Source organism: Lactuca virosa, chromosome 8, assembly GCF_052849685.1.
Source record: "Lactuca virosa cultivar CGN04683 chromosome 8, Lactuca_virosa_CGN04683_v6, whole genome shotgun sequence".
Classification (NCBI taxonomy): domain Eukaryota; kingdom Viridiplantae; phylum Streptophyta; class Magnoliopsida; order Asterales; family Asteraceae; genus Lactuca; species Lactuca virosa.
In genome coordinates, this window is record NC_136433.1 from 189,410,186 (window position 1) to 189,432,815 (window position 22,630).

A 22,630-nucleotide genomic window follows, 5' to 3' on the forward strand; every position below is an offset into this window, starting at 1 on the left:
CAGAACTCAGGAAATTCTATCATGCATTTCCTAAAGATTCCTAGCCTATAAACTAGCATGCAATGATACCATAATCACAATAAGAAAATAATATTGTGGGTATCTTGGGGAAATACTTTCTTTCTCCGGCTGATCGTACACATCGCATCCTTCCTTAGTTACTTTTTGAAAACAATTTGAAAATTATTTGCAAACTTTTACAGATCCTTAGTTTGAGTCTGGATTCACACGAATGTTCGTGCAATTCTCTCAAACAAGGGCTATGATACCAACTTGTAACATCCAAAAAATAAATGCAAAAATTATCATTTTCAAACCAATCCAAAATCTGTAATATCACAAAACATAGTAATCAATAATTATAAAATATGAACCAGAGCGTCCCCAAAAATCATAATAAAATAAGAGTGTCCCCCAAAATCATAATCAAATAAAGTCGAAGATGATGTGCACGATCAAGACTCTGCCTTTTCCTTGTCGTTAGAAGTACATGAAATCACAAATTTAAAATGTAAGCTAAAGCTTAGTGACTTTCCCAAAAGTACCACACACAACCAAACATATACCAACATTAAAACATGAGCTTTCAGCCTGACTGGACACCCTCTCAGGGCCTTTGGCTTGACTGTACTGCCTCATAAGGCCTTCAGACTATTCAGACCGCCCCGAGTATCTTGGCCTTCAACACAAAGTCGGACCACCTCAACCCAACCAAAATATGTCGACATATACAAAGGATAAACATAAACATATATCCAACAAAATCAGGTAATTGTACATATCTACCAATCTATCATATGACCAACATAACCTCATGCTATATACCAGGATGTACAGTGAGGAAAACTCACCTCACTTCCTGAAGATAGCTGAATCGATAACTGCTCCAAGTACTGCCTCTATAGATGACCTATAACTTAACAAGGACCCAAACTCAAACTACTATTCAAATTACCCAAAATGCCCTCAAGTCAAACTTGGTCAAGTCCATGGTCAAATGTCAAATTCAAAAGTCAAAGAGTCAACACAAGTGGAGTACCCCCTACGTACTCTATCACTACGCATGGTGTAGTGGATCCCTTTCCAGTTTACAAGGCCTTAGCCCAGTACGCGTTGCGTACCACTAGGTACACCCATCATACTATGACCAGAAGCAAACCTTCCTATTAAGCACTTAATTCCTTAATACCTTACGACCAGGACTCAGATCTAATCCGAAATACCTTCCTAAAGCATAAAGTTTCCAAATTTATGACCTTGCATGGCTAGAAGGTGTTTAAAACCAAAAACCTTAAATTATCAGAGGCTCTTAAACCCCATAACTCATGCATAAGTGAAAGGAAATGATCAAGATCACATTTTTATGAGTACAATCACTCAAAATGAGATACCAGGTGGTCGCACATAGAAATTTCATGAAAGACCTAGATATGGCTCCCGAAAAATTATATGCAAGACCATGGTCTTGACCTTGGCAGTTATATGTATAATGCTATATGTATTTGTCATACTTGTATGGAAGACCAGGAGGTAGCTCTTGGCACTTGTATGTAAGACCCGGGTTTTGGTGCCCTGCGTGGCAAGGGAAGACCATGATATGACTCGTGGCATAATGGAAATTATAATACTATGGATGTCACATATCAATCTCTATTTTATGTTTGATATGCAGTTTTTTGGGGAAATCACTAAGCTTCATGCTTACAGTTTTATGTTAGTGGTTTCAAGTACTTTTGTTTCTAAAGGGAAGGCACCGACATGACTGCACAACATCCCCTTTAGAGTTTTCAGGATTGGCTATTTGTGACTTATACTCTGATGTTAACTTTTAATTGATATTGGTTGGTTAAAGAATCAGTGTTATATGACTTTATGTTTTTAAAATGAAAATTTCTCTATGAATTTTTGGGACATTACACTTAGAATACATAAAGTTGCCAACTTTATGTATTCCTTCCATTGAAACTTTCTTAAACGTGAAATACATGGGACAACAACTTAGATCTAACCACTTTAAGCAATATAGTTTGAGCCTTTGAAATGTACAAAGGTCCAGAAAGAGTATGAGATGATGAGGATGATGTTTCCTTGCTAGCTCCACCAATAGAACACCTTCTTCTCTTCATTCTCTTATTCTTCAAGACAAAAAATGCTCCAAAAGGCCAAGAATCACCAAAGGAATTTTGGTTAGGATTTAACTTTGGTTCAACTTGGAAGCCATTTACGAATTGAAGAGTCTTTAAGGATTTACGAACTTGATAACAATCCTAAAGGCAACAACCAATTTGGTTCCTCTTTGATGGATATGGTGGAAGGTGATGTATCAAAGAATTCCAAAAACTCTATAGGCAAAAGGAAGTTTAAAGGAAAGGATGACAAGTCTTCCAACAAAAAGGAAAAACTGTTTTGTTGGAACTGTAACAAACCAAGCCACTTCAAGAAGGATTGTCATCTTTGTAAAGTGAACAAAGATACGGGTCTAAGTGGGTCTAAGGGTCCAAAAAAGAAACAAGGCCAAATTTATGGTTTCGTGTAGAATGATAATTATATTCATAATTATGTTTGTATGATTTTTGAGGCATTTTATGTGCAAGATGATGATGTTGCATGGTGGGTTGATTCGGGTGCAACAAGACATGTTTCCAAGGATCTTCGTTGGTTTAAAGTATGCAAACTAATTGAAGATGGATCTATTGTGAAGATGGGAAATGTTGCAACTAAACCAATCCAGGGTTTAGGACCTATTTTACTTAACATTACTTCTAGGAAATATTTGTGTTTAGACAATTTATTGTATGTACCGGGGATTCGAAATAATATCTTATCTGAAATAGTTTTAAATAAGTATGCTCATAAGCAAGTGTTGGAAAGTGACAAGTATATTTTGTCAAGACATGGTGCTTTTGTTGAATTTGGGTACATTTGTAATGGTATGATTAGGATTAATCTTAATTATCCTTCTTATGATAATTCGATTTGCATTGCTTCAACTAGTACTAGTAGTAACTCAAACAAATCATATTTGTGGCATGCTAGACTAGGACATATTTATTACAAAATATTAAAAGACATGTTTAAAAGGAGTTTAATTCCTTCTTTTGATATGAATCATGAAAAGTGTAAAACTTGCATGTTAAATAAGATCACTCGACAACCTTTCAAAGATGTTGTTAGGGAAAGCAAGGTGTTGGAACTCATACATAATGATTTATGTGATTTTCATGCAACAACATCCCTAGGAAACAAAAAGTATGTCATAACTTTTATTGATGATGCATCTAGATATTGTTATGTCTATTTGTTGCATTAAAAAGATGAATCTTTTGATAAATTTAAAATTTATTAAAAATAAGTAGAACTATATAAAAATGAATTGATAAAAATTTTATGTACTGACAGAGGTGGTGAGCATTAAGATCCAGTTTATTTCGAATCAACTGGAATAATACATCAAACCATGGCTCCTTACACACCACATCAAAATGGTGTAGCTGAAAGGAAGAATATGAATTTAAAGGAAATGGTTAATTCCACGTTATCCTATTCTGGTTTGAGTGAAAGCTTTCGAGGTGAGGCTATGTTGACTGCATGTTATAGAGGTGGCAAACGGGTCGTGTCGTGTTGGGTTCGTTTCGTGTTGAAACTTAAACAGGTTGGAAATACGTGACACGAACATGACCTGTTTAATAAACATGTCAAAATTTTCTGATCTTAATTCGACACGTATAAAACACTCTAACCCGACACGACCTGTTTAACACGCAAAGCCTATTTAACCCATGTAACCCGTTTAACCCATTTAAAGAATAAATTTTCCTAAATTTTAGATCATGAAAGTAAACCACCAAATCAGTAGATCAAAACTTGAAGTTCACAATTTAGAAAAGTATACAACCCAAAAAAACACCAATTTTTCAAAACATCAAACAACCACAACATTAAAAAAAACTACAAGTAATACGAGAATTCAACTTCAAATCTTTAACCTAAACCGTACTGTTGAGTTTGAATACTAGGAGTACTTGGTACATCACTTTCATCTGCATTCAAATTGCGAATCTTCATTGTATAAGGTAATTTTGGCTCCTCTAGGTATGATTGAAACCTAGATTTACCACCAGTAGTAATTTTGGCTCTTCTAGGTAAGAATGCAACTCATATTTACCACCAATAGTAAATTCACAACTAAAGATTTACCACCAGTAATAAATTCACAACTAAAGAAATCATCAAAATCCTAACAAAAAATGTAGAAGTTAGGACAATAAAAAAAATCATAAAATATGATAGGAGCAAATTATTACCGTGATATATGTGTCCGACATAGAATTGGGAACACCAGAATGAGATGAGCGTTCATTTGTCTTGGTTGTAGCACTAAGAGCCGCATACTCATCAAACAAGGTAACTAATTTTTTGTTAAAGAAATCCAACTCAACATCAGAAGATGAACCATATATCATTTAGAAAGCCCATTCAATAAAATTAAACTTGTAACGGGAATAAAAAACAATGGCAATACCCATAATAGTACTAAACTCACACCAATACTTATCAAACTTCAAATGCATCTTTTTAGCCATGTTCTTTATAAAAGTATCACCATTTTCCTTCTCTTCTTGCAAAAGCAATCTTACCTTTAAAATATAAGGAAAATAAAGATTGGATGTTGGATACTTACAACCCAAAAAAGCTAAAGTCATATCATGGAAAACTTGCAAAAACTTGCAAAATTTTTAAATCCTACTCCACTCTTCTAAGCTTCGGCAATGAACATAGTTTGCATCAGTTTTTGCTAAATGAAGAATTGCTTTTTTGTGATATAATGTAGTATCTAACATGTGATATGTAGAATTCCAATGAGTTGTAACATCATGCCTTAGCCCTCTTATGGACTCTAGGCCAACATATTGAACACAACACAAAAAAGATTTTTTCTAAGCTTGAAAACCTTTGCAATACTTAACAATATCTCTCACCTTAACTACAACTCCATCTTATTCTTGTAAGTTATCTTGTACAATCAAATTAAGGATGTGAGCACAAAAACAAACATGAAAATAATCACCATTAGACTTCAAATCCAAATCAAATATTAGTGCATCAACCATAGAATCATTTGAAGAGGCATTATCTAAGGTTATGGAAACTATTTTCTTATCAATTCCCCACTGTTTTAACAAGCCAAAAACTCATTCATCTAAGGAAGCACCATTATGGGGAGGAGGCATAGAAGTAAAAGCTAAAATTTGTTTTTGCATGAACCAATTATGATCAACAAAGTGAGCAGTCAATGAAATATACCCATCAGTTGTTATAGAAGTCCAACAATATGATGCTCATGCTATTCTACGAGGAACAATGTAACATCTCAAAAAATCACAACCAATTTAATAATAAAAGTGTTTAAAAAACCATTATTTCCAACCATTATTTAAAATCAGAGTCTCCCACGATCAACAACATAAAAATCAGGATGTGTACGGTCACGCCTTCGTCTTGCCACGGTCCTCTAAAGTACCTGAAACCATAAACTAAAACTGTAAGCACAAAGCTTAGTGATTTCCCCCAAAGTAACACTACGTAAACATAAAAAATAACAACATCTATTGGGTCCACAACTGAAAGACTGGATTACCCCTGAGCCCACAGTACGAGTGTGGCTTGCCTATCGAGCCCACAACTCATATCTGGCTTGTTCCTGAGCCCACAACATAAGTCTGGCTTGCCCTCAGGGCCCACAACTTATGTCTGGTTTGCTCATTGCCCAATCAGTCATCAGACTGCGATGCCAATATATAACGAATCCACTTAGTTGTTCGACTGGAATACCAATATATAGCGGGCCCACTCAATCATCAGCCTGGAATACCCTCGGGGCCTCATTACAAGTTTGGCATACCAACCGGGCCCTCAACCCATATCTGGAATGCTCCCGAGTCCTCAGTATGAGTCTGGCATGCCAATCGGCCCTCAGATCATACCTGGAATGTTCCCGGGTTTGTTGGTTACAACACAAAGCAGTACAACCTCAACCCAAAACAATATGTCGACATATAACAAATAACAAACATAATCAATAGACATACAATTATGCATTCAGAAATCACAGATAGTCCTACTGATCTACCAGTCTACGCATATCATCAACTAGTATATAATCATACAGATCTATACCATACTCAACATATTAATGTATAGCAGGATATCAATCTAATGGGCTGGCCTTGGTGCCTTAGACCCGTAAGTACAGTGAGGAAAACTCACCTCTCATTCTAAAAAATAGTTGATGAGGTCTCGACTCTAAATCTCAGCTCTAACCGTCACCTATCCATTCAAATGACCAATTCTCAAACACAATCCAAAAATACCCAAAATACCCCTAGGTCAAACTTAGTCAAAACTAGGTGAAAGTCAAAATTACAAAAAGTCAACCGAGTCAACCCAGCTGAGTACGCCCAACATACTCAGCTGTACGCCCAACGCACGTGTTGGTTGACCAGGCACATGCCCGTTGACCGCATACATTTATCGTACGCCTTGTACGCCCAACGTACGCAGCTGGCTGCCAACCCAACTTAATAAGAGCTTAGTCCTTAAGATCTTAAGCCCATTTTCCAGATCCAACCCAAAATGATGTCCCTGACCATAAAGTTTCCAACTTTATGGTCTTGCATGGCCATTAAGTGCTTAATGTCTAAGATCCTATGTTCTTAACCCATTAAAACCATCTAACACATGCAAGGGTTACATACAACACTCAAGATCATATTTTTATGGTTCATAATAGCTCCATAATGGATGAAGTTTCCAACTTTATCCATGAGAATGGTCCCAAAAAACAAGATCTAGTCTTTAAGTCTCAAAGGGACCCAAAAAGTGCATCTTTTCAACTTAATCCATGAAGTCCAAGTCTCTAATCTTCAGATCTGAATCAAAATGATGTTTAGATGGTTAAAGTTTCCAACTTTATCCATAACAAGGTCACAAACTTTCAAGATTTAAAAATTATGCACTGAAAGTGACCAAAATCTCATAACACTTAAAACTAGCTAGATCTAACAATATCATCATCAAGATTCTAACTTTATACCACTAGAAGAAAGATCAAGGTGAAAAAAGTCTGGATCTACAAGCTCCAATGCAACCAACAATTCTTCCATGAGTTCCTTCTTCTACAAGGTGCACCAAGAGCACTCCAAAGCACTTAAAAACACCTTCTTTTTGCTCACAAGACTCAATCTAGGGTTAGTGTTTCAAGAGAGAGTGTTGGAGAGGTGGATGCTGAGAATGGAGTGGGTTTAGGGAAGTTAAGGAGCATAGATAGGGCTCAAACCACGAAAATAGGGTTTGGGCATTGATTGTGTACGCCCTACATACTTAATTTATGCCCATCATACTGGGGATGCGCTAGTACGCCTAACGTACATGTTGAATATGCCCAGCATAATAGGGATGCCCTATTACGCCCTACATACGCGGCTGACCCATAAATCGCCTAACTTCAAATAGTCGTAACTTCTTCGTTCCAACTCCGCTTTCGATGTTCTTTATATCCACAGAAAGGTATTGAAGAGCTCTACAATATTGTCTAAATATATTGGACTAAACACTTGTCAATAAAAATCCATATTTCATGCAAGAACCCGGCCTATGACTTTTCCCTTTCTACCCTTCGGCCCAAAACACACTTCACGGGTAAAATCTCTTAACTAACATTACCTCCTTCCACAAGGACTAAAAATTTCCTCCTTATGGCCCAAAGCCTTACACAATTAACTTCCGGTCCATGGCTCAAAAATGACAGGAAACAAGATGTTACAATTCTCCCCCACTATAATTAGATTTCTTCCTTGAAATCAGCTATCGCTTCCGCTTCACGATGGAAACCCTAGTAAAAAACCCACAGATTTGATCAGCTCTAAACCACCTCGGCCAATTGTCGTCATGATTATCCTGCACATAAGTGCACAATCGCGACGAGAACCAACTAGAGAATAGAACCCCTGACTATTTATTGCGGTTGAAACCTCCAATCAAAATAAGGCGATTCCCAACATGATTCTCATCTATATAACCGCTGTAGAGGAGCACGTACAACGCCATCATATTCCACAACTTCCTAGCTATAAGACCTAAATTCTAGTGAAAATCACAGAGCTGGGGACTCTCAAAACTACAATCACCGAATCAACTATATCAATATGCTTCCCAAGACAGGGAACCCATCAGATCTAAACTTCAGAACCTAGATTACAAGACTGATATTCATCCATTTGCTGAACCCACCCCTTTTCTTTGACTAAGAATACCACCAACCATGCAGAATGAACTACTCAAACACATCGATTGCGAATTTCAACCAACTCGAAATCCATAAGATGTACCTAAAACCTTAAATAAACACTTGACTCCGTGACACGCCATTACCAACCACTGCTCCTACGAGCAAAGATGATCAATCCAAGAATTTTCACATTACATCCAACCTTTATCAGTTCAGGTGTACCCCCACCTGGAAAATAACTTGAGACATTCACAATGAACTTCTTGATTCAAGACTCCATAACCGAAAACCAACCTTGGTAACCAAACCCCTAATAACAACTCGCAAATAACTGGGATTTATAATGCAAACACTCTGCAAGAGACATTTTGATGCACGACTGATACTCCTAACAATCCTTAACTACTTACTTTATCCAAAGCAGTTGGTTCGTGAGTCCCCCGACTTCTAACCATGCACCAACACCGAAAGTACCACATGTAGAAGAAAGAAACAATCATGATCACTAGGCCCACATTCTATGTCTGGAATACCCCTACAAGGTCCTCAACATAGGTTTGGATTGCCTCCAAGCCCACAACATGAGTCTGGAATGCCCTTCCCGACCCTTATCCCATGTCTGGAATGCTCTCAGTATTACACCGATCTTGTCGAGATTCCATCATTCGCCTGGACACTCATGACCAGCACCGCATGGGCCTAAAGATACTTAACCTGATTCCACCGCCTTGCAAGAACCTAATCAATGTCTCTCTCAACGCTAACCGAGCGCAATAATTCCATAGTATTTTACCACGTACAATTCCTTTCACAGTACAAGCTGCTACCAACGCAAAATCCGATGAAAACATGGTCGCACACGACCCGAGAATGGGATAAACTGTCGTACTCTTGTTCCAACTCAAAAGCTATATCTCAAATAAGAACCATGCATATAATTCGAACCAATTGATCCATTTCTATCATGTCGAACCCACATACATCCCTCACTACAATATCTAATGAACTTACCACCACACACACCCTTAGGGAACCCATAACCTTACCCAAAAAGGGCGAAGTACCAGAGTTCTAATGAAATGATGAACCTCAATCGTTAATAGAAGACATCCGCATGAACGATCGAAACAAGATCCCATACCTTGATTGAGACTGAACAGGCCCCATATACGTAACTATCTCGATAAAACTTTGAAGGTTATCCAGAAATGCTGCTAAAACTCTAGTTGGATCCGTCCAAATACCAACCCTGTCAGCACGACATACGCAAAATTAGATTCGGCCCAGATCTGATGTACCTACTAGAAAACTGAGCAACACTGTCCTAAATTCTAGACTCCCAAAAACCAAGTACATCTTCCAAACTTGAGCCGAACTTGACGATAGATCGATGGATCCATTCAACTTCAACTGATACAACCCAAAACTTTCGAAGAATCTCCGCTTTGATGATGTATGAAATGACCACCGATCGAGAACACATTTACACCTAATCCAGTGAACCAAAACCCTCACGGAGATGAACATACCTAACTCTAAAACTAATTTCCTGATCGTTATCTGCCCAAGCTAGACTATAAATAGTAACCCCTCTAACGAGCTGACAATTCCCTCCGCAACCGATACTCAAACTGATTGATCCTAGCGGCTCCTCATCTATTCATTGACACCCCCAAAAGGAACCAATGGCTACAGCGAGCTCCTTGACCAACTACTTTCTGCTAAGAGACATCTCATGTATCTACTGAATACATACATTTGATAGCCACTTACTCCACACCCATGACTTGACCAAATCTTGAGCTGAGATTCCACATACCCGCACCGTAGATCCCTATGAGCCATTCTTCCAACATCACGAACTCGAATAGATCGATGATCCTCCAAGAAGAATACTCAATTCTTCCCCACTCAGGGTTTGAACTACCACCCAATGGTGTTGCAACTCAACCATATCTCAAACCGGCTCAACCAGGGATAACCATCCTTGGCCCTGGAATGTATAACACACACATAAAGGTCTTCCAGATAAGGACCAAGCAAACCCTAAGAGATTCTGATTTTCAGATGAAGACCTCAAAAAATTTCCAATCATCACTACCTTTAACATTAAGGATTTCATGCAAATGCATAAGCAAACACCAACTTAATATCTAAAACATACATTACTCGCCTTCAATCCCGACCGTCAATTCGGTACCTGACCAGCCTACATCCAAAGAAAATAGACCCTTGACCGCATCTCTAAGCATCCATACCACATCAATCCTCCTGCGCACTCCCACGCTGTCATACTGCCGCCAAACACCGCAGCCAACTGGCCCCACACTGGGTTTACATCCTAACTCTGAAAATCACAAGCGTGCTCACTCCTCCTCCGAACTCGGAAAAATGAAAGGACATAATCCTCTCCATAGATAGTGACATTCCAATCCATCAGTCTACCACTCAGATTCCAACTGCAATCATTAAGCCGATCATAATAATCGTTTCCTTCTTGAGTCTTGCGACTCAAATGCACGACCTCGAGCAAAGCCCCCGGGACCTCAAAACCAACAAACTCATCTAGGTCTGCACCATTCAACCTAAACTGACATCGCCACTGAGGCCCAAAACAATTACCAGGCCCATCCTCATGCTTGAACAACCATAACCAAAAGATTGACAGATACGGGACCACTGCCACGGATCATGGTATCAAACCATGCTATCTTCCCCGACCAGCCCTTAGAATCCCCGAATTTTTCCTCAATTCGAGTATTGATCCTGTGCTTCCAGTAGTATGGGCCCAATACTACCTTCCACACCTACCCATACTTTCCTCAAGAATCATCTTGGGTACTCTTAGACACCTACTCATAATAGTACTCCTAATACTTTCTCAATAGCGTAGCAACCACAGTAAAAGACTTCCTAGGCTCCCCTAGGATTCCCCCACCTCCCCTGCCATCAGCTGCTGAAGAACCCCTACTAATATGAGCTAACCACTTCATGAATACAATAACATGAAACAAAGATTAAATAATCTTTCGACTAAAGGACTCAACCCTACAACGGTTAGACTCAAACGAGAGCAGGACAATAGGACAAAATCCTTCACTCTAAGATTATTTAACCTTTTTAGCATGTAATTTAGTGTATTCATTTGATAGTTAGCTCACATCAATATGACACACAAAGCATAAAGCAAGCATCATTCGAGCAGTGGAGTCGACTGGCACAAAGACAAGCTAAAATCATGCAGATCCTCATAGGAAATCCCCGACCTCTAGGCCCAAGCATCTTGGATACATGTTCATCCTATCCTCACCCTCTCAAGAGTGGCTAATCATTCCCCCTCAGACTGGTTCCTCGTATACAAACCCATCCATAAAACTTCCAACAAGAGCGTATAACAAGAACTACATACTACCTAGACCCTTGGATATCCTAGGATCCACATCCCACCCTACCATAAACTGCCAAACGACCCCCATTGGTGCTAATTAACTAATGCATGAATACAATCACATGCAACATAACTTAAATACTCTTAGATTCAAAGATTCAACCCTACCACGGTTGGACTTAGACAAGAGTTGCGCAGTAGGACCAAATCCTTTACCCTAAAATTATTTAACCCATGCAACATGTGACTTAACGTATTCAATTAGTAGTTAGTTCACACCCGAAAGAGTCATACATCAATCAACAAGAGAACTCTATAAGAACCAAGGCATCATGTATAAGGAAATTCTATCATGCAATTCCTGAATCCTTATCCAATCACTAGCATGCTGTTCTAACATACACATAATATCAAATAACAGTGTGGTAACTTGGGGTATACTTACTGGTTCCAGCTGATCGTACACATCACATCCTTTCCTGATTAATTTTGAAAATAATTTAATAAAAAAACCTTTTGCAGTTCCTTAGTTTGAGACGGGATTTACACGGATGTTCCTCCAATTCGCTCAAATCAAGGCTCTGATACGAACTTGTAACATCTAAAAAATCACAACCAATTTAAACTTTTTAAAACAACCCATTTATTAATAAAAGTGTTTACAAAACCATTGTTTCCAAACATTATTTAAAACCAGAGTCTCCTACGATCAACAACATGAAAATCAGGATGTGTACGGTCACGCCTTCGCCTTGCCACGATCCTATGAAGTACCTGAAATCATAAACTAAAACTGTAAGCACAAAGCTTAGTGAGTTGCCCAAAGTAACACCACATAAACATAACAAATAACAACATGTACTTCATCCACAACTAAAAGACTAGATTACCCCTAAGCCCACAATATGAGTCTGGCTTGCATATCGGGCCCACAACTCAGATCTGGCTTGCTCTTGAGCCCACATCAAAAGTCTGGCTTGCCCTCGGGGTCCATAACTTATGTCTGGTTTGCTCCTGGCCCAATCAGTCATTAGACTGGAATGCCAATATACAACAGATCAGACTGGAATACCAATATACAACGGGCCCACTCAGTCATCGGACTAGAATACCCTTGGGCCCTCAGTACGATTCTGGCATACCTACCGGGCCCTCAGCTCGTATCTGGAATGCTCCCGAGTCCTCATTATGAGTCTGGCATGCCAATCGGCCCTTAACTCATATCAGGAATGCTCCCGGGTTTGTTGGTTACAACACAAAGCAGTACTACCTCAACCCAACACAATATACCTACATATAACAGATAAAAAAACATAATCAACAGACATATAATGATGTAGTCAGAAATCACAGGTAGTCCTATTGATATACCGGTCTACGCATATCGGCAACTAGCATATAAACATACATATCTATTCCATACTCATCATATCAATGTATAGCAGGATATCAATCCAATGGGTTGTCCTTGGTGCCTTAGACCCGTATGTTCAGTGAGAAAAACTCCCCTCTCATTCCGAACAATAGTTGATGAGGTCCCGACTCTGAATCTCAGCTTTAACCGTCACCTATCTATCCAAATGACCAATTCTCAAACACAATCCAAAAATACCCAAAATACTCTAGCTCAAACTTGGTTAAAATCAGGAAAAAGTCGAAATTCCAAAAAGCAACCGAGCTGAGTACACCCAACGTACTTAGCTGTATGCCCAACGTAAGCATTGGTTGACCATGCACGTGCCTGTTGACCACGTACGCGCAACGTACGCCTTGTACGCCCAACGTACGCAGCTGGCTGACAACCCAACTCATTAAGAGCTTAGTCCTTAAGCTGTTAAGCCCATTTGCCAGAGCCAACCCCAAAATGATGTCCTTGACCATAAAGTGCTTAATGTCTAAAACCTTATGTTCTTAACCCATTAAGACCATCTAACACTCAAGATCATATTTTTATGGTTCATAATAGCTCCATAATGGATAAAGTTTCCAACTTTATCCATTAGAATGGTCCCAACAAACAAGATCTAGTCTTTAAGTCTCAAAGGGACCCAAAAAGTGCATCTTTTCAACTTAGTCCATTAAGTCCAAGTCTCTAATCTTCAGATCTGAATCAAATATATGTTTAGATGGATAAAGTTTCCAACTTTATCCATAACAAGGTCACAAACTTTCAAGATCTAAACTTTATGCACTTAAAGTGACCAAAAGCTCATAACACTAAAAAATAGATAGATCTAACAATATCATCATCAAGATTCAAACTTTATACCTCTAGAAGAAAGATCATGGTGAACAAAGCCTTGACTTTTCCCATTCTACCCTTCGGCCCTAAACACAATTCAAGGGTAAAATATCTTAACTAAGATTACCTGCTTTCATAAGAACTAAACTTTGCCTCCTTAAGGCCCAAAGCGTTACACAATTGACTTCCAGTCCATGCCTCAGAAATGGCAGGAAACAGGATGTTACAAACATGTTGCAACAAATCACGAAGCCTTGATTTCTCAATTGAATACATGTTGAAAATTTCTTTTTTATGGTATTTCTGCAAAAGGTTTTAACTTCTGGACATAAGTAAGATTTTTTTTTCCTAATACCCTCATATTCTACTAATTAAAAGGGAGATTATGTCTAGCAATAGCAACAACAACCAACTCACAAAATTCATCAGCTTTAAAAGTAGGAGATTTGGTACCCAAAGACCCTTTTAAATTAGATTGTATAAGAAGCCGTCCAACATCTTTATAAATTTTGTTTTTCAAATCACAAGCACTTTTATGCCTAAGTAGATTTCCTGTCCAGTGACTACTTTCAGCTATATACCTAGTCCCATATTTCCTTCATTTTCACAGCAGATTCCCCTTAAAATCCAACTCTTTAAGCATTTCTAAGGCTTTCCAAACACGATAAGTAAGATTACTTTTACATTTGAGAGGGTTACCAGAAAGATTCGGTTAAGGCATATTTTGATTAAAAGTTGGTGTAGCACTACCAACCTCCTCTTCCATCTCCTCTTCCATTTCATCATTAGAGTCATCGATTTTAGCATCATACAAGTTGGTTGGTTCATCCACGGTTAACTTAATTGCAACAAAAGAAAAGAATACATAAGAATAAAATCCAACAACGATGTAAGCAAGAAACGATTGATATATATATATATATATATATATATATATATATATATATATATATATATATATATATATATATATCATGGTTGCAGAAATTGGGATTAATCGGCGATTAATCGTGGATTAATTGCTTGACGTTCTCCAACCGTCGATGATTAGGGTATTAATCGAAAATTTAGGATTAATCGGGTTTGGCGGGATTAATCGGTCTTGGCGGGATTAACCGGTCAAGAAAAGTCAACAAAAGTTAAAAAAGTTGAAAAAAGTAAAAAAAAAAAGTAAGAAAAATTTTAATTTTTTTAAAAACAATTCAAAAAATAAACTTTTTTTTACTCCAAAATTTTCAAATATTATACCAAAATGTTCATATTTTTGTATTTTCAAATTTTCAATTTTCAAATTTTCTTATTTTCTAATTTTGAAGTACTTTTTTTTTTCTTAAGATATATTAATATTTGATTAATTTTAATATTTTATTAATAATATATGGTCCCTGATTAATCCTCGTCAAGACCGATTAATCCCTTAACACTAGTCGACCGTCGAACGATTTTTACAACCTTGATATATATATATATATATATATATATATATATATATATATATATATATATATATATATATATATATATATATATATATATATATAAACGGGTTATTTTCATGTCGTTTTTGTGTTAAAAATCTTAACTCTAACCATATCCGTTTAATATTCGTGTAATGTCATGTCAACCTGTTTAATTAAACGTGTCGAAATTTCTAACCTTAACCCATTTATTAAATGTCAATTTCGAGTCGTGTCAAAATTTTCCACCTCTAGCCTGTTATGTCTTGAATAGAACTCCAAACAAAAGGAGTAAAAATAGTCCTTACGAGCACCGGTATAAAAAGGTTCCAAATTTGAGGTATCTTAAATTTTGGGGTTGTAGAGCAGTTGTAAGGCTCATTGAACCCAAAAGAAAAACCTTGGGTGAGAGAGGTATATATTTTTATCTTCATTGGATATGTTGAGCATTCCAAAGCATATAGATTCTATGTTTTAGAATCTAATGACTATATGTATGCGAATACTGTTATAGAGTCAAGATATGCTATATTTGATGAAGAGAGATTTACATCTATACCTAGACCAAAGGACATGATTCAACAATCTTCCAGCAAAACCACAACTCAAGATGAAGATGTTTGTGGTGGTAAAAATATTGTACTTGAACCAAGGAAAAGCACTAGAGCTAGAAAATGTATGTCTTTTGGATTCGATTTTTAAATTTATGTAGTTGACGGGACTAGGAATGAGACCGTGTCTCAACATCAATATTGTTATATAATTGAGGAAGATCCAAGTACTTTTAGTGAAACTATGGCTTATAGGGATGCTGATTTCTAGAAAGAAGCAATTCATGATGATATTGATTCTATCATGCATAATAATACTTGGGTTTTATCTGATTTACATCCTAAATGCAAGGAATTAGGATGTAAATGGATCTTCAAAAGGAAAATGAAAGTGGAATGTACAATAGATAAGTACAAAGCCATATTGGTTATCTCAGGCTTTAAGCAAAAAGAAGGCATTGGATTCTTTAATACTTATACTCATGTTGCCAGAATTCCCACTATTTGATTATTGCTGGCTCTTATAGCTATACATAGTCTTGTGATTCACCAAATGGATGTGAAAACTACATTCTTGAATGGTGGATTGGATGAGGAGATTTACATGAAACAAATTTAAGGTCTTGTGATGTCTGGAAATGAAAACAAGGTGTACAAGTTGAAGAAATCATTATATGGTTTGAAACAAGCACCAAAATAAAGGCATCAAAAGTTTGATGATGCGGTTTTGTCTAATGGTTTTGCATTAAACCAAGCTGAAAAGTGTGTATATAACAAGTTTGATACTTCTAATAAAGGAGTTATAATTTGTCTATATGTAGATGATATGTTGATTTTTGGTACTGATCAAGATGAAGTTGATAACACCAAGAAATTCTTATCATCTAGTTTTGACATGAAAGACCTCGGGGAGGCTGATGTGATTTCAATTTCTCAATCTTATTACATTAATAAGATTTTGAAAAAGTTTTACTTTAAAAATTGTTCTCATGTTAGCACTTCTATAGATCGTAATCTTAAGCTTCTACCTAATAAGGGATCTCCATTGTCTTAACTTGAATACTCAAGAACTATTGGTTGCCTTATGTATTCAATGATTAGTACTAGGGATGATATAACGTATGTTGTAGGAAAGCTTAGTAGGTATACTAGCAATCCTAGTTCACATACAATTGATTTCCTTCTGTCTTAGAAGGTTATTCGGATTCCAGCTAGCTAACCAACTTAGAGGATCACTCCTCTACTACTGGTTTGGTATTTCTTCTAGGAAGAGATGTCATTTCTTGGACATCCAAGAATCAGACTTGTATTACAAACTCCACCATGGAGTATGAGTTTGTAGCATTGTCTGCTGCTGGTAAAGAAGCTAAGTGGCTAAGGAATTTGATTTATGAAATTCCATTGTGGCCCAAACCGATATCTACCATTTCTATCAGATGCGATAGTGCTGCAACCTCGGCTAAAGCATATATTCAAGTGTACAATGGCAAGTCTAGACATTTAGGTGTTAGACATAACATGATTCGTGAGCTCATTATGACCAGTATGATATTTGTGGAGATTGTGAGAACTCAGTTGAACTTAGCTGATCATTTAATTAAAGGGTTAGCTAGATATCTTATGCACAAGGCGGCTGTAGGGATGAGTTTAAAGTCCACCTAAAATCTTTCATATTGAGATACCCAAATCCCTTCTAATGCAATATTAGATGTTGAATTCAATATAAAAAGCTTGATATTTTTAGATTAGAACACATTATTAAAAATATCCCAATATATGTGTTCAATACTACAAGTAAAGATGGTTGAAATTTCATTTCTTAGTAGTTCTTTTGAAAAATTACATTTGTAGGTGCAATGATAAAAGAACTACGTATATAAGCATGAAGTTTAGCTGCTTCAGGAAGTTTGAGATTTGGCGTGGATATACTTATATAAGGATAGGACACAAGTTAGTAAAATATAGTGTCAAGTTAGAATTTATGAGAATGTAAATTGTTGTGTATATTATCTTCATGTATTCACTTTGAATAGAAACGGTTCAATCCTTAGTGACACCCTGCTATTTGAATACTTAGATTGAGTAATATACTAATTTGAAATTCAACCGTCATGATATTTCATTTATGCATCAATTTATTTTTGTTATGTTTTGCTGTAAGTTAATCAGGATTACACTTAAATGGGGGAGGTTTGTTGGTGATTTGTTATCACTAATATTATTTAAGTGTAATATGATTAATTTGTTGACAAAAAGAAATCTTGATAAACATTGAACTTTCGGGTGGTGCGGAGTACACACGTCTTTGAGTTTATCAAAATTCAAAGTACATTGTCATTTAGGGGCGAAGCCCCTGAACCGACATGTGTCCGAGGGAAGCTCTCCTGGTAGCGGGGTCCTAGGGGCAAAGTCCATGGCCGGGGTTGAGCTTTGTGACAGTTTGGTGATGGTTTTTGGCAGTTTTGTGATAGTTTAAAACTGTATTGTGACAGTTTTCAAACATAGAGGTTATATTTTGTTTTTTGGTCATTTTCTGGTACATCTTCAAGAACTTATTCACATATATTCTTTCATTTCGTAATATCTGAATTTTATCCAATTGAGTGTTCAATTTGTACTATCGAAATATTTCAATTTAATATTGTTTTCACAACTTTCTGAGAATCTAAGCAATCCAATACCCCTATTTTTTAACTCTCACTCAACAACTCATTGATGGAGTTCTAAATTTGATTCCCCAGCAACCTTCTTTTTTATTCTAATGTGGCTGAATGTTTCACTTGTGTAAAAATATTTCCTATGCAACATTTAATGAGACACAATGCTAGCATATATTTAGAGGGTATTTGACATTGAGTTTGAAAAATGCTTATTTTGATTTATTAGTTTTTTAAAAAATCAATTAGCTTAAAAAAGTGTATGAGAAATAGAAATATGCTTTTAAAAACAACTTTTTACAACCATCAAAAATGTGTTTTTAAAAAGTTATAAACTATTGGTTTTTAAAATTTACTTATGATTTTTTCACCTAAAATGACTATAAGTTAATCTAAACACATTTAAAAAAAAAAGCTTATCAGTTATAGTTTATTGTCACCATATAAACTAATATAAAGTTTATTGTCACCATATAAACTAATATAAACGCCTTTTTTAAAAACCATGTTATAGCTTATTGCCACCACATAAACTAATCTAAACATCTTTTTAAAAACCACATAAGTTAATAAAACTTTTATCAAAAAGGCTTATTAAGTTAAATAAACAATTCCAAACACACTTTTGGCAGATTGCCATATTTAATCTTAGGGTTAGAATGGTTTATCTATTTATTTTGTTTGCAGTAGTTGTTCTCTATGTCTCCCTTTCCATTCATTGTAATGTATATATATTATATAAAAGCAAAAGTTTTTTTATAAGTAAAACATGACCACTTAAGGAAAATATTTTTGAATTTTTTCTTGCAAACAGACAAATGTAGGTATGAGAAGAATAATTTAACCATTCTTGACATTTGGAGACAAAAAGTTTCTCTTGGTATTTATAGAAACAAACATTAAATCTTTTTTTTCCAAAATTTATAATTATGCTTGTTTGTAGAAAGGTTGTTTTTTTTGCGTACCTTGATTTCTTTTTACAAGGAATATTTATTATTGAAAAGAATGAACGAAAAAAAATATCAAACAATCATTCTATATGACACGGGGCATATCCTGGAATATGAGACCGGACGATATGGTCATCACACCACCCCTCAGCCACCCTCCACCACTTCAACACTAGGGTTCATGGGGCATCACACCACCTCAGCATCACGACTAAGGGAGGCGATGCTCACAACGTGAAAACCCTCCACCCTGGTGTCATGGATGAGGCATGACAACCACACCCATGAGCCTAGTTGATGCACATGAATAAAAGCTTGAAGTTACATCTTACTGTTCCTGATTCACAATAAAACACCTGTAAAATTTCAATGTATATGCGTGAATCTGAATTAATATGATGTGAACACACAGCACTGGTACCTTGTATTATGTCAATTATAGATTTTGATGTACTCATATATGTCAATGATATGGGGACAAAAAAAAATTAATATTGAACCTACCTTGAACGTACTTCTTCCACCCAAGGTTTATGCAAAACATAAATCATGATAAGTTGATTATTCGTAGTTGCAAATTAACTTGTAATTTGGCTAATTTCTCACCAGTTTATTGTGATCAATTCGTGTAGATATATCCTAGACGTCTTTGGTCAGCAACAACGAAAAAGCTACAGGATTCATTATGGAAACAGAAGCTGACGATTACAGAAAGGAAGTTCACGATTCCATCAGTAAACTGATAAAAAATGAATCAGTAAGACTGAATCAATCCGAGCAATCTAATATTGTCACAATTTGTATGGTACCCGATACACTTCGAAATCTCAACCCAACTGCATATACACCTCGAATCACCTCAATCGGCCCTCTTCACAAAGAGGACCAGCATCTTAAAGCTATGGAGGAGCACAAAGTGACTTACATGTATCGATTATTTTGTCGAACTGTGGAATCCACAGAGGAGGATATAGAGCAAATAACTTATAACTGTGTACAAGCAGTTCTTGGGCTTCTAACACGTGCAAGAGCTTGCTATGCACCAAGTTTTACAAATTATGAAAATTTAAAGTTCGCTGAAATGATGGTTATTGATGGTTGCTTCATACTTGAGCTTCTCTACAGGTTCGAATATGGAATTGGAGAGGGGGATCCAATTTTTGACAATATTCTGGTGATACATGACGTTAAACACGACTTGCTGCTACTAGAAAATCAAATGCCATTCTTTATTCTTGAAAAATTGTTCAGCATCACTGTGAAACGGATCTTGAAGTCAATTTCGTTAACTGACCTTGTCTTCTATTTCTTCAAGGATATGAATATCATAAATAATAGCGAGCTTACCACAATTGAGGGACCAGTAGAGCATTGTCATATCCTTGGGCTTCTCCAAAGCTGCTACAGGCCTAGAGCTACAAAGCTGGGTCCAGTTCCAAATATATCTTCTGCTACTGAAATCACTGGTGCAGGAGTCACATTCAAGGCACAAACGGATGAATATTCTCCGCTTGCAGTGAAATTTATACAACCATCTCTTATTCCCGGGTTGGGTTCTCTATTTTTTCGAGAAACCTGTTTCAGAATTCCAGTATTGTGCATCAATGACTCCACACCATCGTTCTTGAGGAATCTCATTGCCTATGAGCAATGCTACCCATTAAGTCGTCATTATGTTACTTCTTTCGCCTTTCTGATGGACAAGCTCATTGACACTAAAGATGATGTTTCGTTGCTTGTGAGGTCAAAAGTCCTTCAACACAACCTGGGAGCCGTTGAAGATGTCACAAATCTCTTCAACAATATTTGCAAAGGTATCGTCGTTAGAGATTTTTATTACACTGAGGAATGGAAACGATTGGATGAATATTGCAATCGTTTCTGGCCTAGCATATTAGTTTCATTGAGACGCCTTTATAGAAGTACCACCTGGAAAACGTTGACAGTCATTGGTGCTTCGGTACTGTTCACCCTAACATTACTCCAAACTATCTATAGTGTTAAAACTGTTTGAGATGTTCGAGACCAATTCGAAGGCTGACTAAAGTAATTTCTCTGAACTTTTTGGATTTTGAAATTTTCTTTTAATCTTACATATTCCTTAGTTTTTTATGCAGAATATACCAAGTTACACACCCAAGGTTTTCTCCTTCAATTTGTAACTAGAAAAAGGCATGCCAAGCACTGAATACGTGTGTGTGAATACAAATACATAAACTCTTTGCCAAATCTTTTTAGTTTTCCGGTTTTCCCCAATATAACCCACTTTGTAACTATCTCAAAACTAGCATTATCCCATAATCTTAGAAATTTAATCAACACTTTTTCAGTGTTAGGTCAGTTTTTTTTTTGGTTGACAATTTGTATATTGGTATAAAATACACTTGTCTCATGTGTTCGGACAGTTTTGTTAATTAAGTGTTGGGCTTTATTGGTATTTGCTATTCATTAGATTTGCTGGTGGTTTGTAGATCTGAATTTGGTGGTCTGAAGATTTGAATTTGGTGCTGATTCTATTCTTATGGATACAAGTCGGTTCTCCTGGTGCTGCTAATCTGGATTCTTAATGACTTTTTCTGCAAGTTGGTAATCTTGGTGTTGCTTCTATCTAGGAATAGTACTTTTGGTGATTTTAATTTGGTTGCTGTTGCAGTTTGACTGATAGTCGGTTCTCTTGGTGTTGCCTCCTATTGGTTGCATCTGTTTTACCTTTATAGCATGTGGTTGGGGTTCGAAGGTGTCAGTTACCTGCTGTAGTGTTTGATTTGTCTTGAATGTTCCTCGTCATCAAGGAGATTAGTTGTCTGATTGTATTGGTTCTAGCATGGTCGTCTGTTTGGCTGGTTAGCATTTCCTATATCCGAGGTGTTGTGTTTTTTTTTTTTTTTTTTTTTTTTTTTTTTTTACTTTGGCATGTTGTGGTGGTTGTCACTTGTGTTTTGTTTCACTTTCCTTGTATCATTCCCAGCATCCTGCTGGTTATCTTGTCTTAATTTAATGGGAAAAATGATGTATTAACCGTGCTTTATGATGGAACAAACTGTCAAGTGATCGTCTTTTTAGTCTATATAACCTACAATTACAAGTTTCATGTATTG

The 22,630-nt window shown here is 36.5% G+C and overlaps 1 protein-coding gene across 3 annotated transcripts; it reads left to right on the plus strand.

Annotated features, from left to right (window-relative positions):
- The first annotated feature begins 20,005 nt into the window (after positions 1-20,005).
- LOC145128915 (UPF0481 protein At3g47200-like) lies at positions 20,006-22,398 on the plus strand. Of its 3 annotated transcripts, none has more exons than XM_079063693.1 (3): positions 20,006-20,061; positions 20,165-21,578; positions 22,004-22,398. In XM_079063693.1, the coding sequence occupies exon 2, from the start codon at positions 20,218-20,220 to the stop codon at positions 21,544-21,546; it is 1,329 nt and encodes a 442-aa protein (XP_078919819.1). In that variant the 5' UTR covers positions 20,006-20,061; positions 20,165-20,217; the 3' UTR covers positions 21,547-21,578; positions 22,004-22,398. The 3 variants fall into 3 exon arrangements, 2 of the variants coding, with proteins under 2 accessions (XP_078919819.1, XP_078919820.1); XR_013717170.1 differs by lacking the exon at positions 20,006-20,061 and having other exon boundaries at positions 20,089-21,578; positions 22,004-22,118; positions 22,186-22,398; XM_079063694.1 differs by lacking the exon at positions 20,006-20,061 and having other exon boundaries at positions 20,089-21,346.
- Positions 22,399-22,630: the final 232 nt, after the last annotated feature.